Source organism: Spinacia oleracea, chromosome 2 (assembly GCF_020520425.1).
Source record: "Spinacia oleracea cultivar Varoflay chromosome 2, BTI_SOV_V1, whole genome shotgun sequence".
In the NCBI taxonomy this organism is placed as follows: Eukaryota; Viridiplantae; Streptophyta; class Magnoliopsida; order Caryophyllales; family Amaranthaceae; genus Spinacia; species Spinacia oleracea.
Genome location: NC_079488.1, coordinates 6,402,923 through 6,428,240, shown reverse-complemented (window position 1 = coordinate 6,428,240; position 25,318 = coordinate 6,402,923). Strand labels below are relative to the sequence as shown.

At 36.2% G+C, this 25,318-nt stretch overlaps 2 protein-coding genes across 2 annotated transcripts; one reads left to right on the top strand and one right to left on the bottom strand.

Annotated features, from left to right (window-relative positions):
* Positions 1 to 2,785: 2,785 nt before the first annotated feature.
* LOC110776280 (60S ribosomal protein L18a-like protein) lies at positions 2,786 to 7,163 on the top strand. Its single transcript, XM_021980825.2, has 5 exons — positions 2,786 to 2,926; positions 4,362 to 4,438; positions 5,422 to 5,548; positions 6,296 to 6,413; positions 6,709 to 7,163. Exons 2-5 carry the CDS (start codon positions 4,414 to 4,416, stop codon positions 6,784 to 6,786), a joined length of 348 nt encoding a protein of 115 aa, XP_021836517.2. The 5' UTR covers positions 2,786 to 2,926; positions 4,362 to 4,413; the 3' UTR covers positions 6,787 to 7,163.
* A 632-nt stretch (positions 7,164 to 7,795) lies between these two features.
* On the bottom strand, positions 7,796 to 12,378 carry LOC110776275 (UDP-glycosyltransferase 74E1-like). The gene is made up of 3 exons (XM_021980821.2): positions 11,599 to 12,378; positions 8,650 to 8,980; positions 7,796 to 8,449 (listed from the first exon to the last, which is right to left on the bottom strand). The coding sequence occupies exons 1-3, from the start codon at positions 12,292 to 12,294 to the stop codon at positions 8,058 to 8,060; spliced, it is 1,419 nt and encodes a 472-aa protein (XP_021836513.2). The 5' UTR covers positions 12,295 to 12,378; the 3' UTR covers positions 7,796 to 8,057.
* Positions 12,379 to 25,318: the final 12,940 nt, after the last annotated feature.

The window sequence follows — 25,318 nt, the reverse complement described above, 5'->3', positions numbered from 1 at the left end:
TAGTTTCTTAACCTCGGCAGCGGCGGCCAAATTTCTTGCTTCTCCATGATTCCTCTTCTTTTATCGCACTGGCTTTACAGCGCTGTCCACATTCAACTTATGCACGGCAACCGCCGGGTCTATGCCTGACATCTCCTCTACCGTGAAGGCAAATATCTCCTTGTATTCTCGGAGTAGTTGCACTAATGCTGCTGACATGGGGTCGTCAGGGTGGACCCCAATGGGGACCGTTCGAGACGGGTCTGCTAAGTCCAGAATTATATCATAGAGTGCTCCCACTGGCTCAAGTCGTCTTTCTCCATTGTGCTCCGTTGGTGTCTCCCGGGTTTTACGGCGGCTTGACGGAGGTTTAGCTTGCTCCTTTCCCTTCGGAGAGGCTCCCTAGGCCGTTGGCTCCAATGTCGATAAGTAACAATCCCTGGCAAACTGTTGATTTCCATAGAGAGACCCAACGCGTCCGTTGCTTCCGACAAATTTTACCAACAGAAAATGAGGAACGATCACAGCTTTTAGGTCGTTGAGTGTTGGACGGCCAAGTATGATGTTGAATGTGGTGAGGTTTGCCACAATTATAAACCTGATGACAACTTCTTTGATCACTGGGGGAACTCCAACAGAGGCCGGAAGCAAAATGGAGCCGACTGGACGAACGATGCTCCCTCCGAATCCTACCAAGGGCCCGTATACTTTTTCTATGTCTTCCGGATTGTGCCTTAATTTCCGCAGACATTGCAGACTGATTATGTCGGACGAGCTCCCCGTGTCCACCGTGAATCGTTTACGGGTTTAGGATAAACCAGTACTCTCTTCACCTTAAGATTAGCCACCTTAACCTCTATAACCAAAGGGTCATCATCATATGGCGCTGCCGCCCTTCTGTAGTCGTCTTTTGAAATTTCTACAGAGGGTAGGTTCTTCTGTGCTGGGCGAAGATGAGATGGACCTTTTTGCCGTCCCTCCTTACATGGTTCTCCTGTAGCTATTCCTCCTGATATTACCATAACTCTTTCGTTTGAATCCTTAGAGGTGGGGCTCACTTCTTTGTGTGCGTCCTCCAGATGGACGTACTGGCGGAGGTGTCCTTCAGCCACGCGATCAGTTAATATCTTCCTCAACATCCGACAACTTTGGGTGTCATGCCCTTCGTCGTTGTGGAAAGCACAGAAAGGGGCTTGTGGGCAGGAGGTGGTCAATCGTCGGGGAGACGGTTCTATTCCCAGACTCGGTCCTTCAGCAAGGAGGATCTCGTCAAGAGCCGTGTTGAACCTAAAGGGACCTCTAGAGGACGACCTCCTTCGCCCCCGTTTTCCTTCGGGGCCACAGCCATTCTTCCTTCGGGTGACGCTCTCATGCTGTCTCCTAGGAGCCTCTAGAGAGTAATGTCCCTCATTTTTCTTCTGTAAAGTTCGTCTCGTCCTTCTTCCTGGACGTTCCTCTTTGACATGCCAACGTGCTCCCTCCAGGGTGCGTCTCTTCATAGACGAGTCGGGATCTTCTGACAAAAACTCTACCACCCTGCCATTATCGTGCTTAGGATTGACTTTGTGAGAACCATCCAACAAGGGCCGCACAGAAATGATGGCAGCAGGCTGGCTAGCTGCCGCGTCACGATGAGTGTTGGACCCGTCCTTAAACACCCCTTCTCTGGCTGGGAGTGCTGATTTACCCTTGGTTTTTCCGCAGTCAGTTTGAAGTTCAGCCACGACACTGTACCTCCCCACAGACGGCGCCAAATGTTGTGGGATCTTTTACGGTGCTGACGTGGCACGCGTTCCTGGGAGGTATCAAGTATGACTTGGCACGAACTTCTGGCAACCTGCAAAACAAGAATATTCCCGTAGGAATATTCCCTCCGATGCTTAAGTAAGTATAAGCTAGAGAGATGAGTAATTTGTAGAGAGAAGGCAGAGCAAAGATAAGTTTTTGTTGGTGGGAATGAATTGAATGCCCTTTTACCTTGGGATCTGAGCTATTTATAGTGCTAGGGTTTCTTGGGGGCTGTACCCTCAACCCTAGCTATGGGGTGCGTGCCCCTTGGGGATTTAGGACACGTGGCATTCGGCCTGCAATGATGGACCTTCTCCATTTGGACCTGCCTTCTCCGAGAGAATGGACTTTCCAAAATGGGGCTCTGCTCTTATTTTGGTTGGGTACCAAGATTTGGGCCTTCTTTCTAGGTTTGAGCCCAACTGGCCAGTATGGATCGTAGGCTGCTTCTTTGGGCTTTGTGGGGGAGATATTCAAGCCCACATCAGGCACGAAAAAGGCACAGCCTCACAACAACGCGAAGTTGTGGGCTACGGGCCAGTCTTGGGCCACTTTTTTTTAAGAAAACGCACAAGGCACGATACAAGCCGATAACAACACGGCAAAATACGCTTAATTTAGTAAAGTTTAGACACGTACAACACTTCGACCCACCGCGACATAAGGATCCGTGTGGGCCCTATGGAGCTTGGCGTGGACCAAGTCCGTTCAGGCCCACAACCCAAAGCCCATCCCGGCCCACAACCCATCCTTGGCTTCATATGCCGGAGTTTGAGCAAGAATCTCTACCATAATTCCCCAATTTTCACACATGGAAAACCAAAAAGTAGAGGAAATTCCAATTTCCAAATAGGCGGTTGAAGATTTGAAGGGAAGAAGACATCAAAAAGTAGCAATCAAAACAATAAACAAAAACAAAGAAATAAAGAAAGTGTCAAACAAACTTAAAAAATACGGCGTAAAATAAAGTCTTACCAGCGAACAGTCAACTTCTTCCCCGACCCCCGGTTGTTAATGCGCAGTGACCGATTTGCTTTACTTAGCTTAGACTTCTCCTTCAACCTTCTCCCACTCAACACCCCCCCTTTCTTCCAGTTTTTCTCTCTCCTAATTTCCCAGAAAAACCAAACAAATCTTTAACCTTTTTCTTTCTGCAAAGGTTAGTAATCATCTTAATTTCTTGTTTTCTCCCCTTTTTATGTAATTCAATCCTAAATTATTTGCTTTATTACCATCTTGATCTTGTTGTTTTTGTTGATTTTCTGTTTTTGTTTAGTGGGTTGTTGAATTTTGAAAGTTTTATCCAGATTTCTGCTTCTTGTGACTGTCAAAATATGCAAAAATTTTAACTTAACTGAGGGAGGAAATTAATGTTTTATTGAATCAAATTTAATTGATTAATTAATTAGTTAATCTGTTTGTCAATTGTTGATTGAAGTGTGTAATTTGTACTTGCGAATTTGACTATTGTTTTATTGAATTGGCTTCTGGTGTTGTTTATGTATATTGGGTTTGGTATGGTTTTGTTACTTTTTTTTTTTGAGGGAAATGGTTTTGTTACTTTTGTATCTTGGAGAGGGAATTGTTTTCGGATTTGGCGAATGACATATAAATAGTTAATTAGGTGGAAGTATGTTTCTAGGATTTGTTTGTCATTAGTAGGGACTAAGAGAATAGGTTGTGAGTGGTGACATGAGTGAGAATTTGAGATGGATTGGAGATTGGAGAGACGGGGTTTGTTTCGGTTCTCTTATATTTGATAGAGGTATAGGAAGATTTGTTTGGCATTAAGAGGAAATAGAGAAAATGTTGTGACATTTGTATGGTTTTGTATCTTGAAGAGGGAATTGTTTTCGGGTTTTGCGAATGGCATAGAAGTAGTTAATTAGGTGGAAGCATATGAAGATTAGCAAAGATTATGTTTCTAGGGTTTGTTTGGCATTAGGAGGGGATAAAGAATAGGTTGTGACATGAGTGAGAATTTGAGATGGATTGGAGATTGGAGAGACGGCGCTTGTTTCGGTTCTCTTGTATTTGGTAGAAGTATAGGAAGGTTTGTTTGGCATTAGGAGAAAATGAAGAATATATTGTGACATTTGTATGGTTTTGTATCTTGGAGAAGGAAATGTTTCCGCTTTCCGGGTTTGGCGAATGACGTAGAAGTAGTTAATTAGGTGGAAGTATGTGAAGATTAGCAGAGATTATGTTTGTAGGATTTGTTTGGCATTATGAGGGAATAAAGAATAGGTTGTGAGATGGATTGGAGGGACGGGGCTTGTTTCGGTTCTCTTATATTAGGTTGAAATATGAAGATTTGTTTGACATTAGGAGGAAATGAAGAATATGTTCTGACATTTTTTGTGAAATGAGTTGATGTGAGTCAGATGGATTTGAGAAACGGGTCTTGTTTCAGTTCTCTTACATGGATAGGTTCGTTTGATTTCACACTTAAATTTCGCAAAGAGTGTGAATCGTGAAACGTGCATGTCAACGTCCATTGAATTGTGAGTGATTTATACAAGTGTGTTCGAGATGTGGGAGTACAACTCGGATATACGATAAGACTAAGTTGCGATTTGATTTTGGTGATGCAGATATTGGAGGATTTGAGGCTTGCTGAGAGTTTGACAAGCTCAAGTTTGTTGGATGCCATTCTCAGTAATGGACAAGAGTATGTGCTCTCCCCTTACTTTGTCACTTAACCGAGTAGTATGACTTACATGTTTTTTCATTAACTTATTTGAACCCCAACACTTTGTAATGTACGTACCACTACTTATACTAATAGCATTACTGATTAGTGATTACAGTGGTTAGGGACTTAGGGTTCCCCCTTTCCATAGCAAAGTTGAGAAAAATGTAGTTTCTTCTAAATGTTGGAAATGGAAGTACGTACTTCATCCGTTCTTATTTACATGATACAATTGGGTTTTTGACACTATTCACACAAGCTTCTTTAACTTCCTTTTGTAATTTATACTTCAGAAAAAACATAGTCGTGTGGGATTTTATTAGATTTGTCTCAATAAATATTTTTTAAATATCAACTTCTTATAATTTTTTCTTATCCATATGGAAGATATTAACGTTTGAAATCGTGCATTGACAAACGTGCCCAAGTAATTGTGTCATTTAAAAAAAAAAAAAAACAGAGGAAGTATTTGACATGACCCAGTAGAATTTTCCTTTTAAACGAAAATATATCTTGATGGCAGTTTTGCTGAAATAGAAGGATCTGTTTCTGAGACACCTTTTACTGATCATTGTCCCAAGTTTCCTCGAGTTTCTTCTCAATATGTTAAGCTTTGCCTTTACATACGTACAATTAATGACGAACAAATATTTTCACTGCTTTTTTCTGGTGTATATCTGAATGGTTTAGAGGAATCTCCTCATAATAGTATAACTGGTCTTTGCATAAATGAATGAGGACTGTTTCCATGGTCTCGAACAGCTTTAACTTACGTAGTATAGCTTTGACTACATCCCAAAACTAACAGAAAGGAATCAGCAACTAAATCAATAAGCTCAACCCTCGAATTTGTCAAACTTACACTTGGCCTTGCTACTTTGATCTGTTTTTACTGAAATATTGGACAAGAAATAGGGTTTCATGCAATGGTTGATTGGACGCATTATTTATGGATTTTGTAGGGCAAGCAAAGGATGTTGCAGAATATGGAAAGACCAAATACACTCTCTTTAAAGATGTAGAAGACTACCAGCCAGGTCTTTATGAGAAGCGTCTTCCTTGCTTCGGCTGTGGATTAGGGTGGTTTTCGTAAGTATCATCATTCCCCTTTCTTAGTGCTTTTTCTGGTTGATAAAAAAGAATGAAGACTTCCTTTGAAGTGGATAGCAGTGCGGAGCCAATGCATACCAAGTGGGGTCACTTGACCTCACTTGCAAAACTTGCAAAAAAAAGTTGCATAATTTTAGTTAATTTTTCATTAATTCGTAATAAAAAGTATTTACTTTAGTTAATTTTTCATTAATTTTTTAATAGTGACCCCACTTAGTACAATTTTTGGACCTCCCACTAAATCGGAGGAAGTGGCTTACCTTGTCCCATGCCCAGGGATTTTTTTTCCACAGGACATTCTAATTCTTCAGTCAACCGAACAACATTTTTACACTCCTTAGGAAATGATACATCCTTAAACTTGTGTTTTCCTAGGAAGTGTAATTTCTTATTTCCTCCGTTTTACAATATATGCATCATTTTGACTTTTCACACTATTCATTTCCTCACTTTAACCATATTTATTACTAATGCGTAAAGACAAATTTTGCGTGTTTTTTAATTGTTATCGGTTTAATCTATATATATTTTCAAAATATCTAATTTTTATTAATATGTAATTAAAGATATTAACGGCAAGAGTTAGTATATAAATAATATAGAAAGTCAAAATGATGCATCTATTGTGAAAAAGAGGAAGTATATTCGACCAAATAACCACTTACCATCCTTTTTCCTCGGTTCCTCCTTGTGTTTTCGAAATCGTTCTCATATCTGCCCTCTCAGTTTCCTTTTAGGTTTCCTGTTTCCTCCGATGTGGTTTTATGCAACATTCTTATATTTTGGGAACTACTACCGTAAAGATCCAAGAGAACGAGCTGGTCTTGCTGCTTCCGCGATATTAGTAAGTTGCCTCTTTCAATCTGAAATATTGCAAAAAAAGAAAAAAGAAAAAGGCAAATTTATTAGAAAAACCTTTTAGCAAAAAACCTTTTAGCAAATTTATTAGAAAAAACCTTGCTGCTTCCGTGAGAAAGGACCTTTCTTTTAGGTTTCCTATTTCCTCCGATGTGGTTTTTTGAAAAGGTCCTTTCTCACAAAGTTGACTATATAAAAGGTCATTTTTAACAAATTTTCCGAGAAAAAAACTATTTCCCCTTTTAGCACGTCCTGAATGTGACTATCAACTCTTGTTGCAGGCTTTGAGTTGCTCTGTTGTGGTATTAATAGTTCTGCTCATTCGGCTATTCTTTTTCTCGTCAACAACAACAATGTAAATACACATAGCAACTGCCATCGAAAGAGGTGGTGACAGGATATAGAAGCATACCTTTGGTGCAAGATTGACCGAATTTCGGGACATACGAAAGCTGAAACAGATATAATAAGAATGTTAATAGGCCATTGTGTTATTATACTGTGCAGGCGTTCACAAATAAATATTTATACTGTGAAGGTTAGTGAGAAATCAGTAGATAATTTGTGTGGATCGTTTTACATGTAGTTTACACACAATTGATGAATTAAGTGTTGGTAAATTGGCTGAGTGATGGTAAATTATCCACCATATGTCCATATATATGAAGAGGTATAACAAACATGCAAGTGACTTAAACATGCTCTTTTTGTTGTGGTTGTTGACTTAAACATGCAAGTATTTGTCGTTTTATTGTGTTCTTTTCGTTGTTTATTGAGTAAAGAGAAAGTAAACTGCTACGTCCCGAACATAAAGTAACATAACCCGAACATGATCCAACTGGCTTGTGTGAATCTAAGTGTGTGAATTTAAGTAACACGATAGGTATAAACTCACAATTGTCTTTTCGTTGTGGTTGTTGACTTAAACATGCAAGTTTCTGTTGTTTCAATGTGTTCTTTTCGTTGTTTAATGAGTAGAGAGAAAGTAAAATGTTACATCCCGAAAATCAAGTATGATCCAACTGACTTGTGTGAATCTAAGTGTGTGAATTTAAGTAACACGATAGGTATAAACTCACAATTCTCTTTTCGTTGTAGTTGTTGACTTAAACATGCAAGTTTCTGTCGTTTTATTGTGTTCTTTTCGTTGTTTAATGAGTATAGAGAAAGTAAACTGTTACGTCCCGAACATAAAGTAACATAAACCGAACATGATCCGACTGGCTTGTATGGATCTAAGTGTGTGAATATCAAGTAACCGGATAGGTATAAACTCAAAATTCTCGATTCAAAGTGCACACAATTCTCGATTATATGCTTGGTTTAACTTCTTGAACCATAGATAGTAGTGCTCGATCATCAATTCAATTCGATCCAAGGATATTTCTACGTATATTGTTTTTTTTTCTTTTTATGGTGTAAATGAGCCACAGAGGCAATAATAAATTACAAACGGGAGAGAGGGTTCGACCCTGAGACCTATTGTACACAGGCCATCGGTCTTAACAACTACATTTATTGGTGACCCTCTTATATTTTCTTCTCGCATGATATTGCACATATAAGAGGAAAATGTGAGAGGCTTGTGTGCATCTAAGATGTGCCGCTAACGTACCATAAAAAACTAGTCTTAGGAGGATGCAAGCCAGTTAATGATCTCGCCGATATTTTTATCTGAACTGCCTCCTTCACCAACTGCCTCTTTAGCCAAGTCTTTCCACTTTGCTGCATTCTCCTTAATCATACTTGCTCTTTCCCCATACATAATTTCCTCGACGCCACGCTTGATTTCGTCGCAAGTAACAAAAATTTTCTCATCTGCCTTACTTCTAATTCCAACACCCCAAACCTTCTCCAAAAAATGAGCATCCAAAAACTGGTCCATAAATTGTGGCATCCCCAACATCGGAACCCCAAAGCTAGTCGCCTCAATCATCGAGTTCCAACCGCAATGGGTTATGAAACACCCTACTGCTTCATGTGCTAGGACATCCAATTGAGGGCACCAAGACATCACCAAACCTTTATCGATAATAGAAAATATTATTATTCAATATTTTGGTCAAAATAACATATCAAATATTTTGGTCAAACCATCATATTAAACATTTAAAATATAATACGTAATAAGACAGATATTGCATATTATATGATAAAATGAGTAATTTCTAAATTTATTAATTGCGCATTAGATTTAAGGGATAAATATTTCAATTATATACCTTTATCCGATGTTTCGTTAATGAAATCTTTAGGGAGTTTTTTCTGCTCGGCTTCCCTTACTATCCATAAGAAACTGCTCGAAATCTGCTTTAAGGCGTTTGCTATTTCTGCTATCTGCTCTGCACTTAGATTAGCCACACTGCCAAATGAAACATACACGACCGAGCCAACTTGTTTCGTGTTTAACCAGTTCATGCAAGCTTCGTTGTTTGGCTTGTAGGGGTTAACACCGTAGTCGACATCAGACTCGATACGTTTGTCAAGGTATGCTGATGGTAGCAAGGGTCCAACAGTCTTCACACACCATAGATTTGTCATCCATTTGACAACCTGCAGTAAGTCGGGTTATGAAACAGAAACCACAGGAATTTCTATCGATAAAGAACTATAATAGGCGGATTTCCTCTGTTTTTCAATAGATACGTCAAATTTCTTGTTTTTTTGTCACCTTTGTTTACTTTGCTGTCCTTGATAGATACATCACTTAAATTTTTCAGGCTATTTTATTTTCATCGATTAGTTCTTTATTAGACAGTAGCTAGCTGAGGAGACCTGCCTAGTTAATCTTGAAGATTAACGAGTAAACTTATTAGAAATTATCAAAACTTATTTTAGTTATAAATTGTACTTGGTCAATCCTTAATTTTCCTAAACTTATCTTATCTTAACTTATCTGAACTTATTTTTCCTAAAATAAGTGGAAATAAGTTGAACAGAACAGGGCCTAAACAAATTGTTAAAATATACCGTTTGAATAGTAATCGTCCTATTCGACTTATTTTGTCTAAAATTAACTGAATTTATCTAGATTTAAGGCCCTGTTTAGTTCACCTTATTTCTCCTGATCTGATCTGGTCTGGTCTGGTCTGATCTGAACTTATTTTTCTGATCTGATCTGATCTTGATCTGATCTGGTCTGATTTGATCTGATCTGATTCTTCATAATTTAGTTTAAACAAAAATCTACATTTATTAATATTAAACGACTTACATGTAAAATAAATGTTACACAAATTTATAATATTGATATTATTTATTTGACTTTGCTCATGATTTAACTATTCCTTATATTAGATAGACTTAGACATGATCTAGATAGATCGGTTATGATCTATACATATAAGTTCTGATCTGGATATGATCTGTACAGATTGATTCTGATCTGGACATGATTTGTACAGATCGATTCTGATCTGGACATGATTTGTACAGATCGATTCTGATATGGACATGATTTGTACAGATCCGTTCTGTTTGGACATGATCAGTTCTGATCTGGAAATGATGTATACAGTTCAGTTCTGATCTGGACATGATCTGTACAGTTCAGAACTGAACTGGACATGATCTGTACAGACCAGTTCTGATCTGGACATGATCTGTACAGTTCAGTTCTGATCTGGACATGATCTGTACAGATCAGTTTTGATCTGGACATAATCTGTACAGATCAGTTCTGATCAGGACATGATTTGTACACACCAATTCTGATCTGGACATGAGCTGTACAGTTCAGTTCTGATCTGGACATGATCTGTATCTGTACATATCATTTCTGATCATTTCTGATCTGGTCATGATCTGTACATACCAGTTCTGATCTGGTCATGATCACTATTAATCAATTCTGATATGGACATGATCTTTGCCTATCAATTCCGATCTGAACATAATCTGTACAGAGTCGATATCTAGACCAGTTATAATCTGGACATATCGATTCTGATCTGGATATGATCTGTACAAATCGGTTTTGATCTGAACATATTGGTTATGTAAGAATTGGTTCTGATGTAGACAAGATCTTTGCAGATTTGAACATGATCTGGACATGATCTGTACAGATCAATTATGATATGGATATTATCTGATTCTATCAGTTCTGGTCTAGACATATACTCCGTAATAGTTTTGATCTATAAAAATCAGTTTTGATATGGACATGACCTCATCATATCGTTTCTGATCTGGACTTAATGGTTTTAATTTGGACATGATGAATTTGAATGTTTTGTTAATATTTTTTTATGCCTTAAGTAATAGATTCTAATTGCACCGACAACAAAATTCTTTTTTATTAAAGCAATAATAGTAATAAATATTAAATATAATAACAATGATATAAATAATAATAATAATCATCATCATTATAATCTGGTCTGGTCTGGTCTGATCTGATCTGGTCTGGTCTGATTTGAACTTATTTTTTCTGATATGATCTGATCTGATCTGGTCTGGTCTGATCTGATTAAATCTGAAATAAGTAATAAGGTCCTGAAATAAGGTGAACTAAACAGGGCCTAAGTGAACTTTTCTTAGCCAGCTGAGACCTACCTAGTTAATCTTCAAGCTTGACTAGTAAAGTATATCGAGTAGCATATTCATAAAGAAATTGTTAAAATATACGGTTTGAATAGTAAGGTTTCGTGGAGCTCATGCATAATTAACAAATCTTAAACATACTCATTTAATCATCTAATATATAATTTTCTTACTACTACTATGCATTACATATTTTACTTGTTTAATATTAATCAAAATATTAAGAAAATATCTTTCCCATTAATGATATACCGATTTGACTATCCAAAATAATTCTAAATAAATTATTATGTGAGTTATTATCATATTCTATAATCCAAGTAAACCGTTTTTAAAAAATTCAAGAAGATAAATAAATAAGATACGTAATACGAAGTATATATTTTAGGAATATGATTTTTGCGGGAAAAAAATTACACCAAAAAATACATGTCATTTTTAGTGTCTGATTTATTATACTTTTGAAATTTCTACTATCGAGCACAGCAAAGAAAACAAAGGTGGCAAAAATAACAAGAAATAATAATAATAATAATAATAATAATAATAATAATAATAATAATAATAATAATAATAATAATAATAATAATAATAATAATAAAAAGAAGTAGGAATTAGAAACTAACCTGATTTTCAAGGTGATCAAAGGAATTGAAGAGCACGAAATCAGCAAGATGAAGAGTCGAAATCGACGAAACCACCATCCGGAACACTGGGTGAAGCGGTTTCTTACCAGTATCAGAACTCGATGATTGTGTACTAATTATCGGCGCACACCGTTCGATCTCCTCCCTCGACGGCAGCTCCACCGCCAACTCAGGAACAGATCCACCCTTCGCCGCCGCAACAACAGGATGTTGATGATCATCCGCCGCCCCAAACTCCTCTAAAAACATAGGGTAAAACGACGCCACGTAAGCACACGCCTGAGTGAAGAAAGCCGCCGCCGGTATGTTATGCTCCTTCGCCACATCCAACGCCCAAGGCAGATCCGCGTCGTAAACGATCATACACTTATTATTGGTTGTGTTGGCGGCGGCGATTAGGCGGTGGAGTTGGAGTGAGGCTTCGGATTTGAATTTCGCCATACGAGCCATGAAATTGAGCTGTGAATCTTCACTGTCGTCGTAGATATTCTCCACTGTTAGGAAATCGAAATTGGTGGTGGTGTTGTTGGAATTGGTCATTTTTTGGGTGGTGGAGAGGGTGGTGGCGAGGGTGATTCGGATCGAACCGGATCCTTTCCAAGCGAACCGTTTCGCGAATTGGAGCATCGGGGTTAAGTGGCCTTGGTTGTGAAATGGTATCAATATCACCTCCATTGTATACCTTACTTTTGAATTTTTAAGATAAAGATCGATCTTTTATAGATTTATACTACTACACAAATCAACCATCGATCCTCTTCCTCGAGTTACACGGGTCTGTCAATTTTGATTATTAAAGGGTATTTTGCCAAATACAACCTAATAAAGTTCTATATTTGCCAATTACAACCTCAAATTTCTAATTTTGCCAATTACAACCTTAAACTTGTACATCTATTTTAAATTACAACCCGAAACCAATTTCCGGCAAAAATCATCGGTAGATGATGTCATAACGTTATTAAAAAAAATATGAAGTACATAATATCTGTAAAAATAATTATTTTTTCGATTATTTTATTTTTTTGGTTTTAATTCTTACTTATTTATTTATTTATTTATTTTATAGAAAATATGTAATTTTTTTAATAACATTATGACATCATTTTCCGGTGGGTTTTTCCCGAAAATAATTTCGGGTTGTAATTTACAATTGATGTATAAGTTAAAGGTTGTAATTGGCAAAATTAGAAATTTGAGGTTGCAATTGACAATTAGAGAACTTTATTAGGTTGTATTTGGCAAATTTGCCTTATTAAAGAGGGGTTTACACGTGGGAATGAGTACTAGATTCAATCATTATCGGAGTAATAAAGATTTATATGCACGTCTTCTTATTGATACTAGTTGAGTGCACGCGATTTTTTTTAACCAAAACCACACATGTTTTTGAGGAGCTTCATCGGATCTAATTTTTTTTTTTCACTTTTTAGCACCTCAAATTAATTTTTCGATAAGTTAACTCAAGACTAACTCACCGTTAACCACAACATGAATATAAAAAAATAAAAATAAAAATTAAATAAAGGAAAATCCTCCCAAATCTCTATACCTTTAAAAAGCAAGAACTTGAGTTTACTATTCACACAATGGTGAATTGACCGAATTGCCCTCATTTTTGTTCATGTTTTTTTTTGTCATTTTCCTTATAAACAGGGTCATTACCGTCGTACCCTTGCTCATATATACTGACACGTGTCTGAAATTATGCAACCTTCTACCTTCTTTCCTCCTCTCCTTTCTCTTTTCTTTTCCTCTCCTACGGTTCTTTGTCGCCTTCAATTTTGTCTCCTCTGTCCAACTCTTCCTTGCAGCAACAATGGCGAGTTTATCTTCTCATCTTCATCAATGGCTTATGTCGCTTTTTTTGAGTTTCGGAACTATTAATTTTTCAGATTAGGTTTAGCTCTAAGAATTAGATCCAGGAGTTATGCTAAGTTTTTGAAATCTAGGGCTTGGGTTTGGGGTTTAACAGATGTACGAAAGGGATGAAACCCGAAAATTAAGCTGAAACAGAATACAAGCCGAGCTCTTGATCCGTGTTCGTGCAAGGTACTCTTAAATTTCTCGTTTTTCTTATGTAATTTAATCTTTTTAATTGATGTTGAAAGTTAAGATTAGGGATTTGTATTTGTTAGTTATCGGTTGTTAGTTTTGAGTTTGGTTTAAGGTTTTCATTCTTCCTCTTTATTTTTTTGTTAGAATTGCTTTAGCTAAAGATGTAATCAGTAATTAAGTTAACATCAAATATTTTGTTACCAATTTCAAATTTTTTTTGGTGAATTTACCAGATTTTTCTTCACTTTGTTTGTTTAGCTAGGGTTTGATTGGACTGATAATCTGTATTATATTATGGCTTGATTTAGTGTATATTCTGCTAATATGAATAATTTAATTTTGTTTTATTTGTTCATTTGAAATCTTTCCTTAGATCACAAGGAATGGAAAAGTTTGGGGAATTTAGTATTTTATGTTCTTTCTATCTATATAAGTTCATAAGTTTGTTTGAATTTGAAGTGAAAGCGCAATTAGAAGCACTTAATGAGTAATCTATGAATAAAAAAAAATTTAATTGCTCAAATTGCTTTATTGTTATGAGTTTGATCTTGGAATTGGAAATGTTGATGAAGTTTTCCAATAATGTAATGAATTAATATGTTATCTGATCCTAAAAATTGATGAAAATCTCTGATTAGAATTAATAGTATACCATGACTTTATGTAATGCACATTGTGAGTTGTCCCGCGTTGGGGACGAGTCGAGATGATACACAAGTTATAAGCATAAGGAATTATAGTTAGACTCCCTAGCTATATCCTATTGGTTTGAGATAGAACTGATTACAAGTGTTGCAACTTGGATTGTCGTCACTGTTTTAGGTCAGTTTTTAGTGTTGATCATTACAGGGTTTCTGATCTTGTCAAAGACAACTTGATTAAGAGCTCTAATAACTTAATTTGTTTCAATTTTTTGTTTTCATTTTAGTAATTTCGAGATCTAGGGTTAGTGTTTTGACAAGATCCTATTGAACATTTATTAATTCTATAAAATGGCTTAATTTCTCCAGAAAAATGGAAGTGGAACTCTGATTAGAATTGTGTATAAATTGAGTTTTGTAGTTTGAAGTCTGAAGGGCTTTAGTTTGTTAATAGGGGTTGGTGGTTGGAGACTTGGAGTTTAGAGTAGGGTGGTTGGAGACTTGGAGTTTTTGTAGTATGTGCATCATTGCTCTTTTTTTCACGGAGACCATGCCGAAATGGTGCTCACCAGAGGTTTTTTAGGTGTTATTGCTGAACGTTATTGGTTAATAATGACGTTCTTGTATGACCTAGGTTTGTGCTTGATGTTGTTCTTGTATGAAACGGTGATAGTTTAAGAAATGCTCCGTCTCTGTCTGTAATCGATATTCATGTTCTATCGTTTTTTGTTTTTGTGGGATTTCCATAACGTATGTTGAACTAACAATGTGAAAACTTAATTTAGAATTTGACTTCTCTTGCATATGGGGCAGTAGATACAGTGAATGCTATAGGCATAGAAGAAAATTGAGCATAAATGATTTAATCTTGAAAAGGAGAAAATAATGTCAATGAACTAAATCCAAAAAAAAAAAACAATTGACAATCTTAGCAATGGTCGTCGGCTCTTTTCTCATGTTAGATCTTTTTAGATGTTGTTTGAATATTGCTTTTTAATTTTTTTTGTCGGTTCTAATTTGGGCAAGCCATCAATTTCTAGGGTTATTTGAGAATGAAGCACATTGATGTTGTTCTCCTTGACAACGAAGTCATCAACGACATCTGCAAGCGCTCACTTGACAGTGAGTGTCCCGCTTACATAAACCTTACCTATCTCATTTTCTTAGGTAAATTGTTGGTGTTAACTTTACGTTTTCCCCCACTCCCCCTCTTTATTCAATCATCTACTTTGTCCTAATTTCTTCTTTTTTTAATCATGGGTTTTCTAGATTGGTTGGTCGGGCTGCATTGACTAGGAATCATCATTGGATTGTCTCTGGAATGTATAATGAAATGTATCACCCGGCTGAGGTACTTGGAGATACATCTCTTTTTTTCCCTCCCCTTGCGATGGAATTACCATTTTACTCTTCCAGTTATTGTTGGGCGGTTGATTTTTTTCTCTCGGAAATAAATTTTTTTTGTATGCTTTTTTTGAAGCATCAGTAATTTTACTTGGAGACATTTCCAGTTTTCCCTTGAAAAATTGAATTTATTACTCTATAGTTGCTTTCAAAATACGTGCTAATGAAAGAATACGTCACTGTAAAGCACACTCACAAATTGATGTGTTTATGCTCTTCATGAAACAACAATCCTTTTTTTAGCAACAGAGTGGATAAGAGAGGATGTATGAGTTTTATTGAGCATTATCTAACTTGAAAATTCGGTTCTTAATGAAGTTCACCTTCAATTTTCTGATGGCATGCAAGTAAGAATCAATCCTTCCAATCGTTGAGTTAATGCAAGCTTGCGATAGTCATTTCATATTATTGAGACGGAAGATAGAAAGTAAAGTTTCTCTTTCCAAACCTTCCAACTCAGTTTCAGTTTCCGCAATTTGGGAGCATTATTGAGATTCTAATTTTTACTGTTGTTCATTCGTTCTACCTCTTACTCTTTGATTTCAGATTGTTCGTCATTTTCATTTTTTCGCTTTTTTTGTGTGTAGACGTTCGGTTGATGAAATGGGTGACGATCGATTTTCTCTTTTTCTCTCTTATCTGATCAAACCCATACTCTACAGAGATAGTAATACTATCAAACCCTCCATTTAATCTGTTTTATTTATTTATTCATTTATTTGAGTTTGAATTGACTCTAGCAAAGTTTATGTACATTTTTCAATGTTGAAATCCCAACTAATTAGGTATTGTATATAGGTGGCTTTTTCCAGGATTTTATTAGTATATATGGATCCATCATTTTGATTACATAAGTGTGCATCTGCAGTTAACATGCTTTTTCATTTTCATCAATTCATTTACTTCGTATCTCCTGTCCATTATGGGGGAGAGAACTTGAGGCTAAACTGTTTGTGGAATCTGACAAGTATATGATACAATGCATACGGAAGATTTGGCTGACTTGGAAATGTGATGACAATTGATCTGGTTTTCATGTACTTGATGTTGTTATTTGCAGTAATGTGATGGCTTCTATTGGGACAATATGTTCTTGCTAAGAATAAAATAAATGATATCTACATATCTATGGTTTGAAGTTTTACATATCGATGCGTTTAGTTCACATATTAGGATAAATTATTAAAAACACAATGGTGGGTTTCTAATTCTTTGTCTCATCCAAAATTTATAAGGCCAATGAATGGAGATGGCTACAGGCTGAACCACTCTACTCTTGGTGCTGTTTTGACTGTTTCAGGTTGTTTTGGTTAGATATGGTTCTGTCCTTTTGTAAAAGTGGGTTGGACTGTTCCATTCATTCAGTTAAGTCTATCAGTTGGACTAACTTGGACTGTCCCACAATACATGTACAACTGGGTTGGTGTTAGGCCGTCTAAAACTTGGTACGTTACCCTGATATAATTTCTCAGGGTACCCCAAACCAATGAAGATACCATCACTAATTTATCTTCACAGAGTTCATGCGTTATATAGACTGGGTGTTATCATTGTTAACATTAAACGGATTCTCCACCCTGTGACTTCCTACATCTGACTGCTTTACTTCATTAAAAAATTATACTTCATTTGAAAATGAAGGCTTGTCTGTCGTTGAATTTCCTGATGAAAATACTGTCCGAGTTAATATTGACGACGAGACGTTGACCAATGCTAAAGAGGATTTTTTGCTTGACCAGGTGTACGGTTCTCATGTTGGACAGTGTAAGCTAGAATGTAACACCCCGACCTCTAATTCAATTATTAAATCATAATTAGCAGCGGAATTAACCTAATTTGGTCGGGACATTACCTGCCGTAACTCCCTCTTGGGAATTACAAGGCAACCATCATATTCCAAGCCATTAAAACTCCAAATTAATATAACAATCCTTTATATTCCCAAAATTAAGGTACATCACTTACTAAAAGTATTTAATTAAACTATTAAAGCATTAAGCATAAGCTAGGTGAATAATATTAAAGTGAAATCCTCGCCACTACTCGTTTCCGTCGTTCCCACCAGTACCTAAAACAGAAAACAAAAACGGTGAGCCGAAGACTCAGTAACGACTATCCTAGCAACGTAAATTCATTTCAATTCATTTTATTTAATAACACATGGAGAAATAGAATAATGTAAAACATTTTAGAAAGTCCTTTATTTAATTCATTTATAACTTTAGGGTGCACATGCTAGCCGTGGCAAGTATGACATGGTGGAACGTCTTCCACGATGGACCGCTGTCCATAAAACATGGGGCCTTGGCCCGAAAACATGAGAGCCTTGGGCGGATGCCCCATGGGTACATGCATGACCGAGAATCGTAACCTGTGATCATATACTGCCAAACGGACTAGGTCTTTCACTTTCATTTATCATGTTTCATTTAATTTTACATTTTAGCCTTTTATTTCAGTTGAAGTAACATATTTCCTTTGGATCATACGATCAAACATCCTTTCTTTCATGGTTTCTTATAAACATCATTTTATAAGAAATTCAATCAATCATAATATCATTTTATAGGAAAATTCAATCAATCATAATATAAGGAATAATTCCATCAAATCATATTATAATAAATTATTCGATCAAAACATAATTCATTTCCCGCAATTCAATAAAACATGTCAAAGCATTCAGATCATAAATTCAATCATATTGTCATGATTTCATAAACACTTTTAGAAGGGAATTGCGGGTACTAGCAATAGCTGTTACCTCACTTCCACGATTTTGGCTAAGGATTTTCCTTGGTTCGTTCGTCCTGAGCTCCAAGTCCAATTTCTTTCAAAATATTAAATCATTGAATTAGTATTAAATCGATAAATAATCTAAAATCAATATTTTATAAATAATAAATTTATAAGTAATGAATAAATAATGAATTTTAATAAAATATAATTTCGAAATTTAATAAAAATATTATTAATCGAAATTTCAATCGAAATATATATTTATATTCATAAACCGGTTTTCATTTAAATTTCGTTTTTGTTAAATAAAGCCTTTAATTTATTTTAGTAAAATCGTTAATTAAACCTGAAAATAATAAACAATATATTAGTAAATAATTATATTATAAAAATTACCAAAGCATGAACATTCATAATTTGAAAATCTGAAATTATCAATTTAGGTTTAACTCACCAAAGGCCCAAATTAAAATAGCCCAACCTTAGATTGGGTTTAAGGGAAATAAAATGCTTCATTTGAAACCTGATTTGATTTTTGGTTTTCTGTGAACGAGAACACGGAACAGGGGAGGGCAGAGGAGCAGGCACGGGGAGGAGGAAGGAGGGACTGGGGTGGTTGGGCTCGGGTCCTCGGTGGCGAAGAAGCACCGAAACCGTGCCTGGAGGCGCCGGTGATGGTGGTTGTGCGACGAAGGCACACGGAGGAAATGGAACCGCGAACAGGGGAGGGAGAACAGGGGAGTCGAAGAGAAAGGAGGGGGTGCACGGCGGAGCAGAGCACGAATAGGAGGGGAGATGGGGCTGGGTTTGGTGGCGCCAGAATCTCCGGTGAAGGCGAAGGTGGTGGTGGTTGGTCTGCGGCGGTAGGACGACGAAAGAAAGGGAGGGGGAGTGCGAAGGAGGCGAGAGAACAGGGGAGTTTGGGGGTGGGGTTTTGCGGTGGTTCTGGGCGGCGTATCGCCGGAGATTGAGGATGGAGTTGGGTTTAGGAGGTGGTAATGTGTTTGTGGTGTGGTGGCATGGTGTCGGTGATGGTGGTGCAGCAAAGAGAAAAGGGAGATGCAGGGGAGGTGGGTCGCGAAGGAGGAGAGAGAGCAGGGGGAGGTGGTGGTTGCTGGGGGTTAGGTGGTGTCGGGTGGTTGGGGTAATGATGGGAAGTAGGTGGTAGGGGTGGTGGCAGACGGTGGTGGAAGTGGTTGGTGGTGGTGTGGTGGTTCGAATCAGATAAGAATAAAAGGAGGTGAGATTGAGTTTTGGGGTTGAATTTTCAATATAACTTTCTGGTTTTGAAGACATGTAGAGTGAAGGAGAAGGTGAAGAACTTGGGACTTAAGTAAATGAATGTAGACAGATTCAAGGGAAAAGAGGAAGGAAGGAAAATGCTTCCTTCTTACTTTGTACGTGGAAAGCAAAGAGAAGAAGTGAAGTGAGATTTTGGCTCTTCTAAGGGCATTTTCGTAATTTCACAAGATTAGGCTAAAATTTCTGAAATTCGTTGCTATTTTTGGATACTACTAAAAATAGAAATGTTTAATTAAAATAATTCTTTATAAAAATTATCGTTAACGAAAAATAAATAAATTTTCGTTTATAAATTTATCGTTTAAAATAAATCGTAAAAACGATTAAAATAACGAAATTCGATTATTCGTAATTATTTAAAACAAAATCAAGCTAATAAATATTTTTAGTTTTAATAAATCACGTTTAAAAATTTCGGGGTATTACATCCTTACCCCCTTAGAAAAAGTTTCGTCCTCGAAACTGGAGCTCAGTCGAACTTGCCATTCTTAGAAATCATACAATTCATACTTAATCGTTCTATTCGTCATTCATTGAAAACATACATGTCATAACTAATCATTTGATCTCACGCATAAGCATTGTTGGTACATACATTCACAGAAAACATGGAGATTCGTACATCATATAGTTCTTAGGAAACTATTTGAAGATATTTCGCTTTCATTTGCTATTGGGTCCCTTTGCTGCAGGAATCTTGTCGTTATCCTTCATTATTTGATTCGTTTTGATTTCGAACTTCGATCTTTTCTTCTATGCTAAATAACTTTGTTGACTACTTTCGTTGCAGGGGTTCGAGTCCAATCATGTGACTAGAAATACATCGTTAGACATATGACTTTGTTACTTATTCTTTATATTTTAAGTCGACAAACCTCAGATTTTGCGGATAATGCTAATCCATCAAGCGTGCCTTTATCACAAACAATCTAGCTCCCGGAAAACTTAGTTCAGATTACCTGGTCCTATAGACATGTCATATGTTGATTTTCTAATCTTCATTCCATTGCATTCCTCAATCATTCATAATTCTTTTCGAAATCCTAACATTTAATGATATCATAACCTTATTGACAAATTAATTTTTGATAACTTATTTGTTGTACAATCCTCAAAGCTTCATGTGTAAACTCAACTCATATTTTCACCATAGATCATGTTGGGTCCCGCATACTATTCTTGCATAACTTTAAAATTTATAGTTTAGCTTCCCTAACATATCTGAGAATACAATTAGGTACTTACAACCACAAAAACAATCATTATCATGGGTGCGGAAAGGTAACTCGAAAATCAACCATAACTTGGACGTTTTAAACCTTACCTTGATTTAATTTGTGATTTTCAACTTATAAAATACAAACTCATGCTCTTTCGGTATTCTATCATTCATCCTTATTGATAGACCAATTCTTGATAACTTCTATGGGTAGAATCCTCAAGATCTTATTCATGTGTCAATTCAGATGGGTCTTTTTATCATAACTCATATTGGGTTCATGACATTTCTGCTTAACTTCTTAGCTTTCTTAATAGAGGCATATCAATCATCTTTTAGTCCTTCAACATGCGTTTCTTTGATTTCACTTCAAAGCAATGGTGTTCAACAATTTCTCTTCTAAGTCAAATTCCTTCACATTGGAGGGCTCAGCCCAACTTACGTGACTCGGTCTTTGAACATAGCCTGGTTTAGATTTCTACATATACTCAAAATATAAGGTAGATACTTTAGCATAGATTAGTCTAGGTTGTTCACTCTAGATTGCCATTTCATAGCTTTCGAAACTACTTTCTAACTTGACATATTTCAAAACTTCATGAACTCCTGTATTTTCCTCAAATTTGTTCTTTAGGGTCCTCCATAATTCTCAAACTATCCATAGGTAGGTTTACTAAATGTACCAAAGCACGGGTCTTAGTTGTGATTCATCAAGATCTCACCTATAATTGAAAATCCCAAAATGGTTCCAACTAACTTTATGGTGATTGGTTACAACTTTTAATATATTCATATCTCGAACAAACCTTCAAAAGTACTTTTGCACCAATTCCATGACGCATAATAGTTTATCCTGATCCTCAACAATACTCATACATCATCGTATTGCACATAAGATTGGGGTTCCCAAGGTAACACTTTCATGTTACCATACTTAAAATAATTTCCTCAAATTCACTCATCTCAATGAAATCTAAAATCTTGCTCTCTTGTAATAGGTCTATATCATGTTTTCTTTTCAAAAAAAAAAAAAAAAAATATTTGGACACTTGGGCAAGTAAATTTTCTTTTCCATAACTATCTGATACTTCCAACTTCGATCTTTTGTCTCTTAGTCATTGTCGAAATCTACTCTCCTTTTTTTAACGATTAACAGTCGATCTTTCTCATATTTGTCAACCTATCATCCTCACATCACATCATTCCAATATGCCTGGACTTCTTCAGGTTACCTAGTACTCAATAACCTACACCTATCAACCTATTTGGTACAAAATCTAAACATAAATGACAAATAATAAATGAAGGAATATCAACGAATATCAACGAATATCATGGGAAATTACAGAATAATTAGAAAAAGAGAATTTCAGGGACCATTGGTATCATTTCTGCCTTTTTCATGTGGTTTTGTCATAGAATCTACTCCAGTCATGGGTTTCTGAGGCATGCTAACAATGTCATTGGTTCTATGGTCGTTGTCAATAGACGATCTTTTAGTACGTGTAGCTGATGGTGATAGCTCAAAATAATCTCGAATCTAATGGTCATGACTTCCACAACGATAATTAATTTGTTCCTATCGCAAATCCTTAATAATTCACAGTTGGTCTCGTTAGTAACGCTCTTAAACATTTCCTTTATTCTTAATGAATACGGATTTCATGTCTTACATATCATCTTGGTTGGCTCAGAAAAAGGTAGACTTCGACTCAAAGCATCTACAATAACATTAGCTTTTCTAGTAGGGTATTGTATAGCGAGATCATAAGAAAGGTAATTCTATTCAAGGGCTTTGAGTCGGGGAGAAGCATCATCTACGACTTTCCTTTTCCATTTTGACACATCCTATTCCATGTTTAGAAGTATTACTATAAACAACAAATCTCTCGGTTCCAGATGGAAGGCAAGGAGATAGGCAATGGTGATACGTCTCTTAAGTTCTCGAATTGCAGATTCACAATCATCATTCCCCATAAATTTGATATTCTTTCTAACTAGTCGGGTCATAGGTAAGGAAATCTTAGAAAAAGTCTCAACCTTTGTAAATATCCACCTAAACCCAATAAAACTTTATACTTCAGGGATATTGGTTGGTCTAGGTCATTCCACAATTGCTTTTGTTTCCACAAGATCAATAGATACACCTTTATCTGACATACTCTGACCCAAAATGACATTTCCTTAATCAAGATTCACATTTTGAAAACTTGGCATACAACTGGTTTTCAATCAATGTATCTAACACTTTTCTCAAATTCTCCTCGCGTTCCTCAATACTCTTAGAAAACACCAAAATATCATCAATGGGAACAACTACAAACTTATCAAGGTATGCTTTGAAAATACGGTTTATTAAATCCATAGGTACAGTTGATGCATTAGTTAACCCAAAAGGTATTGCAACAAACTTATGGTAACCATGATTGATTCTAAAGGTTGTCCTTGGAATATCCTCAAGTTTAATGCAAAGTTCATAGTATCACTACCTCAAATCTATTCTTGAAAATACTTATGTACTTCGAAGTTGGTCAAACAAATCATCAATAAGGGGTAAAGGATACTTGTCTAACTCTCTATAACCTATGCGTAACCTCACAGTTTCATCATTCTTTTCCTCAAAAATATGACAGGGCTCCCAGAAGTGAAGCACTCAGTTGAAAATACCCTTATCCAAGTAAATCACTTGATTGTTTCTCGATTCTTTGCAACTCAATTGGTGTCACTCTATAGGGGCTTTAGAAATAGGGGTGAATCTTGTGATTACTTTAATGCTAAAGTCTAATTCACTCGGTGGAGGCATACTGGGTTTCTTTTCTGGAAAACATTTGCCTATTCACAAACGATAGATGTATCGGTGATGGGTGATCGAAAACACTACAAGGATAACCAGAAAAACTCACCATCGGTTACTAGGGGTTTTCAAAATAGCGACAATTGGTTTTCTTCACTAACTTTTGGGATGAAATCCTATCCTTATTTGCCACTATGCCTCAAACAATTGATGTTAGCTTCATATTCATTCAACCAATTCATTCCGAAAACTACATCAAATCTAGATAGGTCAACGGATAATAAAACTCAAATTTCTCTAACATCATTGGACAATTTCTATGTCACAATTTCTCTACTAGAAAATAAAACATTCATAACTGCATCGATATGGCATAGTCCTCGTGCATAATGTGGTTATCATGGTGCTCGTTGCGAGCCCTTGGGGACATCATTCATAGTCTTGATAAACAACATTCAACATAACATGTCTCAACAAATGGAAGCAAATAAATCATAGAAAATAAACCCGTTCATCCCGTTCCTACATTCACACTCATATTCATTTTAACTTAAGTAACATGATTTTAGAAAATTCTTTTTAACTCATTCCTTAAAACTCTTTACTTAAAGCCTAATGAATTCTATTCGTGCGAAAACCCATAAGTTTAGCACTTATCGTCCAGAACCTTGGCTCTGAATACCAAACTATAACACCCCGACCTCTAATTCAATTATTAAATCATAATTAGCAGCGGAATTAACCTAATTTGGTCGGGACATTACCTTCCGTAACTCCCTCTAGGGAATTACAAGGCAACCATCATATTCTAAGCCATTAAAACTCCAAATTAATATAATAATCCTTTATATTCCCAAAATTAAGGTACATCACTTACTAAAAGTCTTTAATTAAACTATTAAAGCATTAAGTGAAGGAAATAATGCCCTTGGTCCAAGTATGCATTCAATGTTAAGTCTAATAAATGCGGTTCAGTATTAATTAACAAGTTAATAAATTCAGTGAGATCAAGTGAGCTGAATGCCTAGCTAGAGGCCGCTTCAGTTCAAGTGGAATTAATGATATTAATCCACAGCTTACTCTTGACTGAACCCGTAGGGTCACACAAATAGTACGTAAACGGATCAAGAATTTAATGGCATTAAACACTCCATCTATGGATATTCGGAATCGACGGATCTTGGTTTCAGTGGGAGCTGAGATCGTCAAAGGCAAGCAAATGAATACTCCGGAAACGATGATATTGCCGGAAACGGAAATATGGATCGTATCAGAAATATAAATATTATCCAAGTCGTAGATGTTGCCGGAAACGGAAACATGGTACGTATCGGAAAATATTATCGGAAATAGAAATATTGCCGGAATCGGAAATATTGCCGGAAACGGAAATATTGTCTGAATCAGAAATATTATCGGAATCGGAAAATAATTCCGGAAACGGAAATATTAAATATTTGTTCGAAACGGAAATTAATTCCGGAATCGGAAAAGTTAAATATTGTTCGTATCGGAAATGAATTCCGGAATCGGAAAATTAAT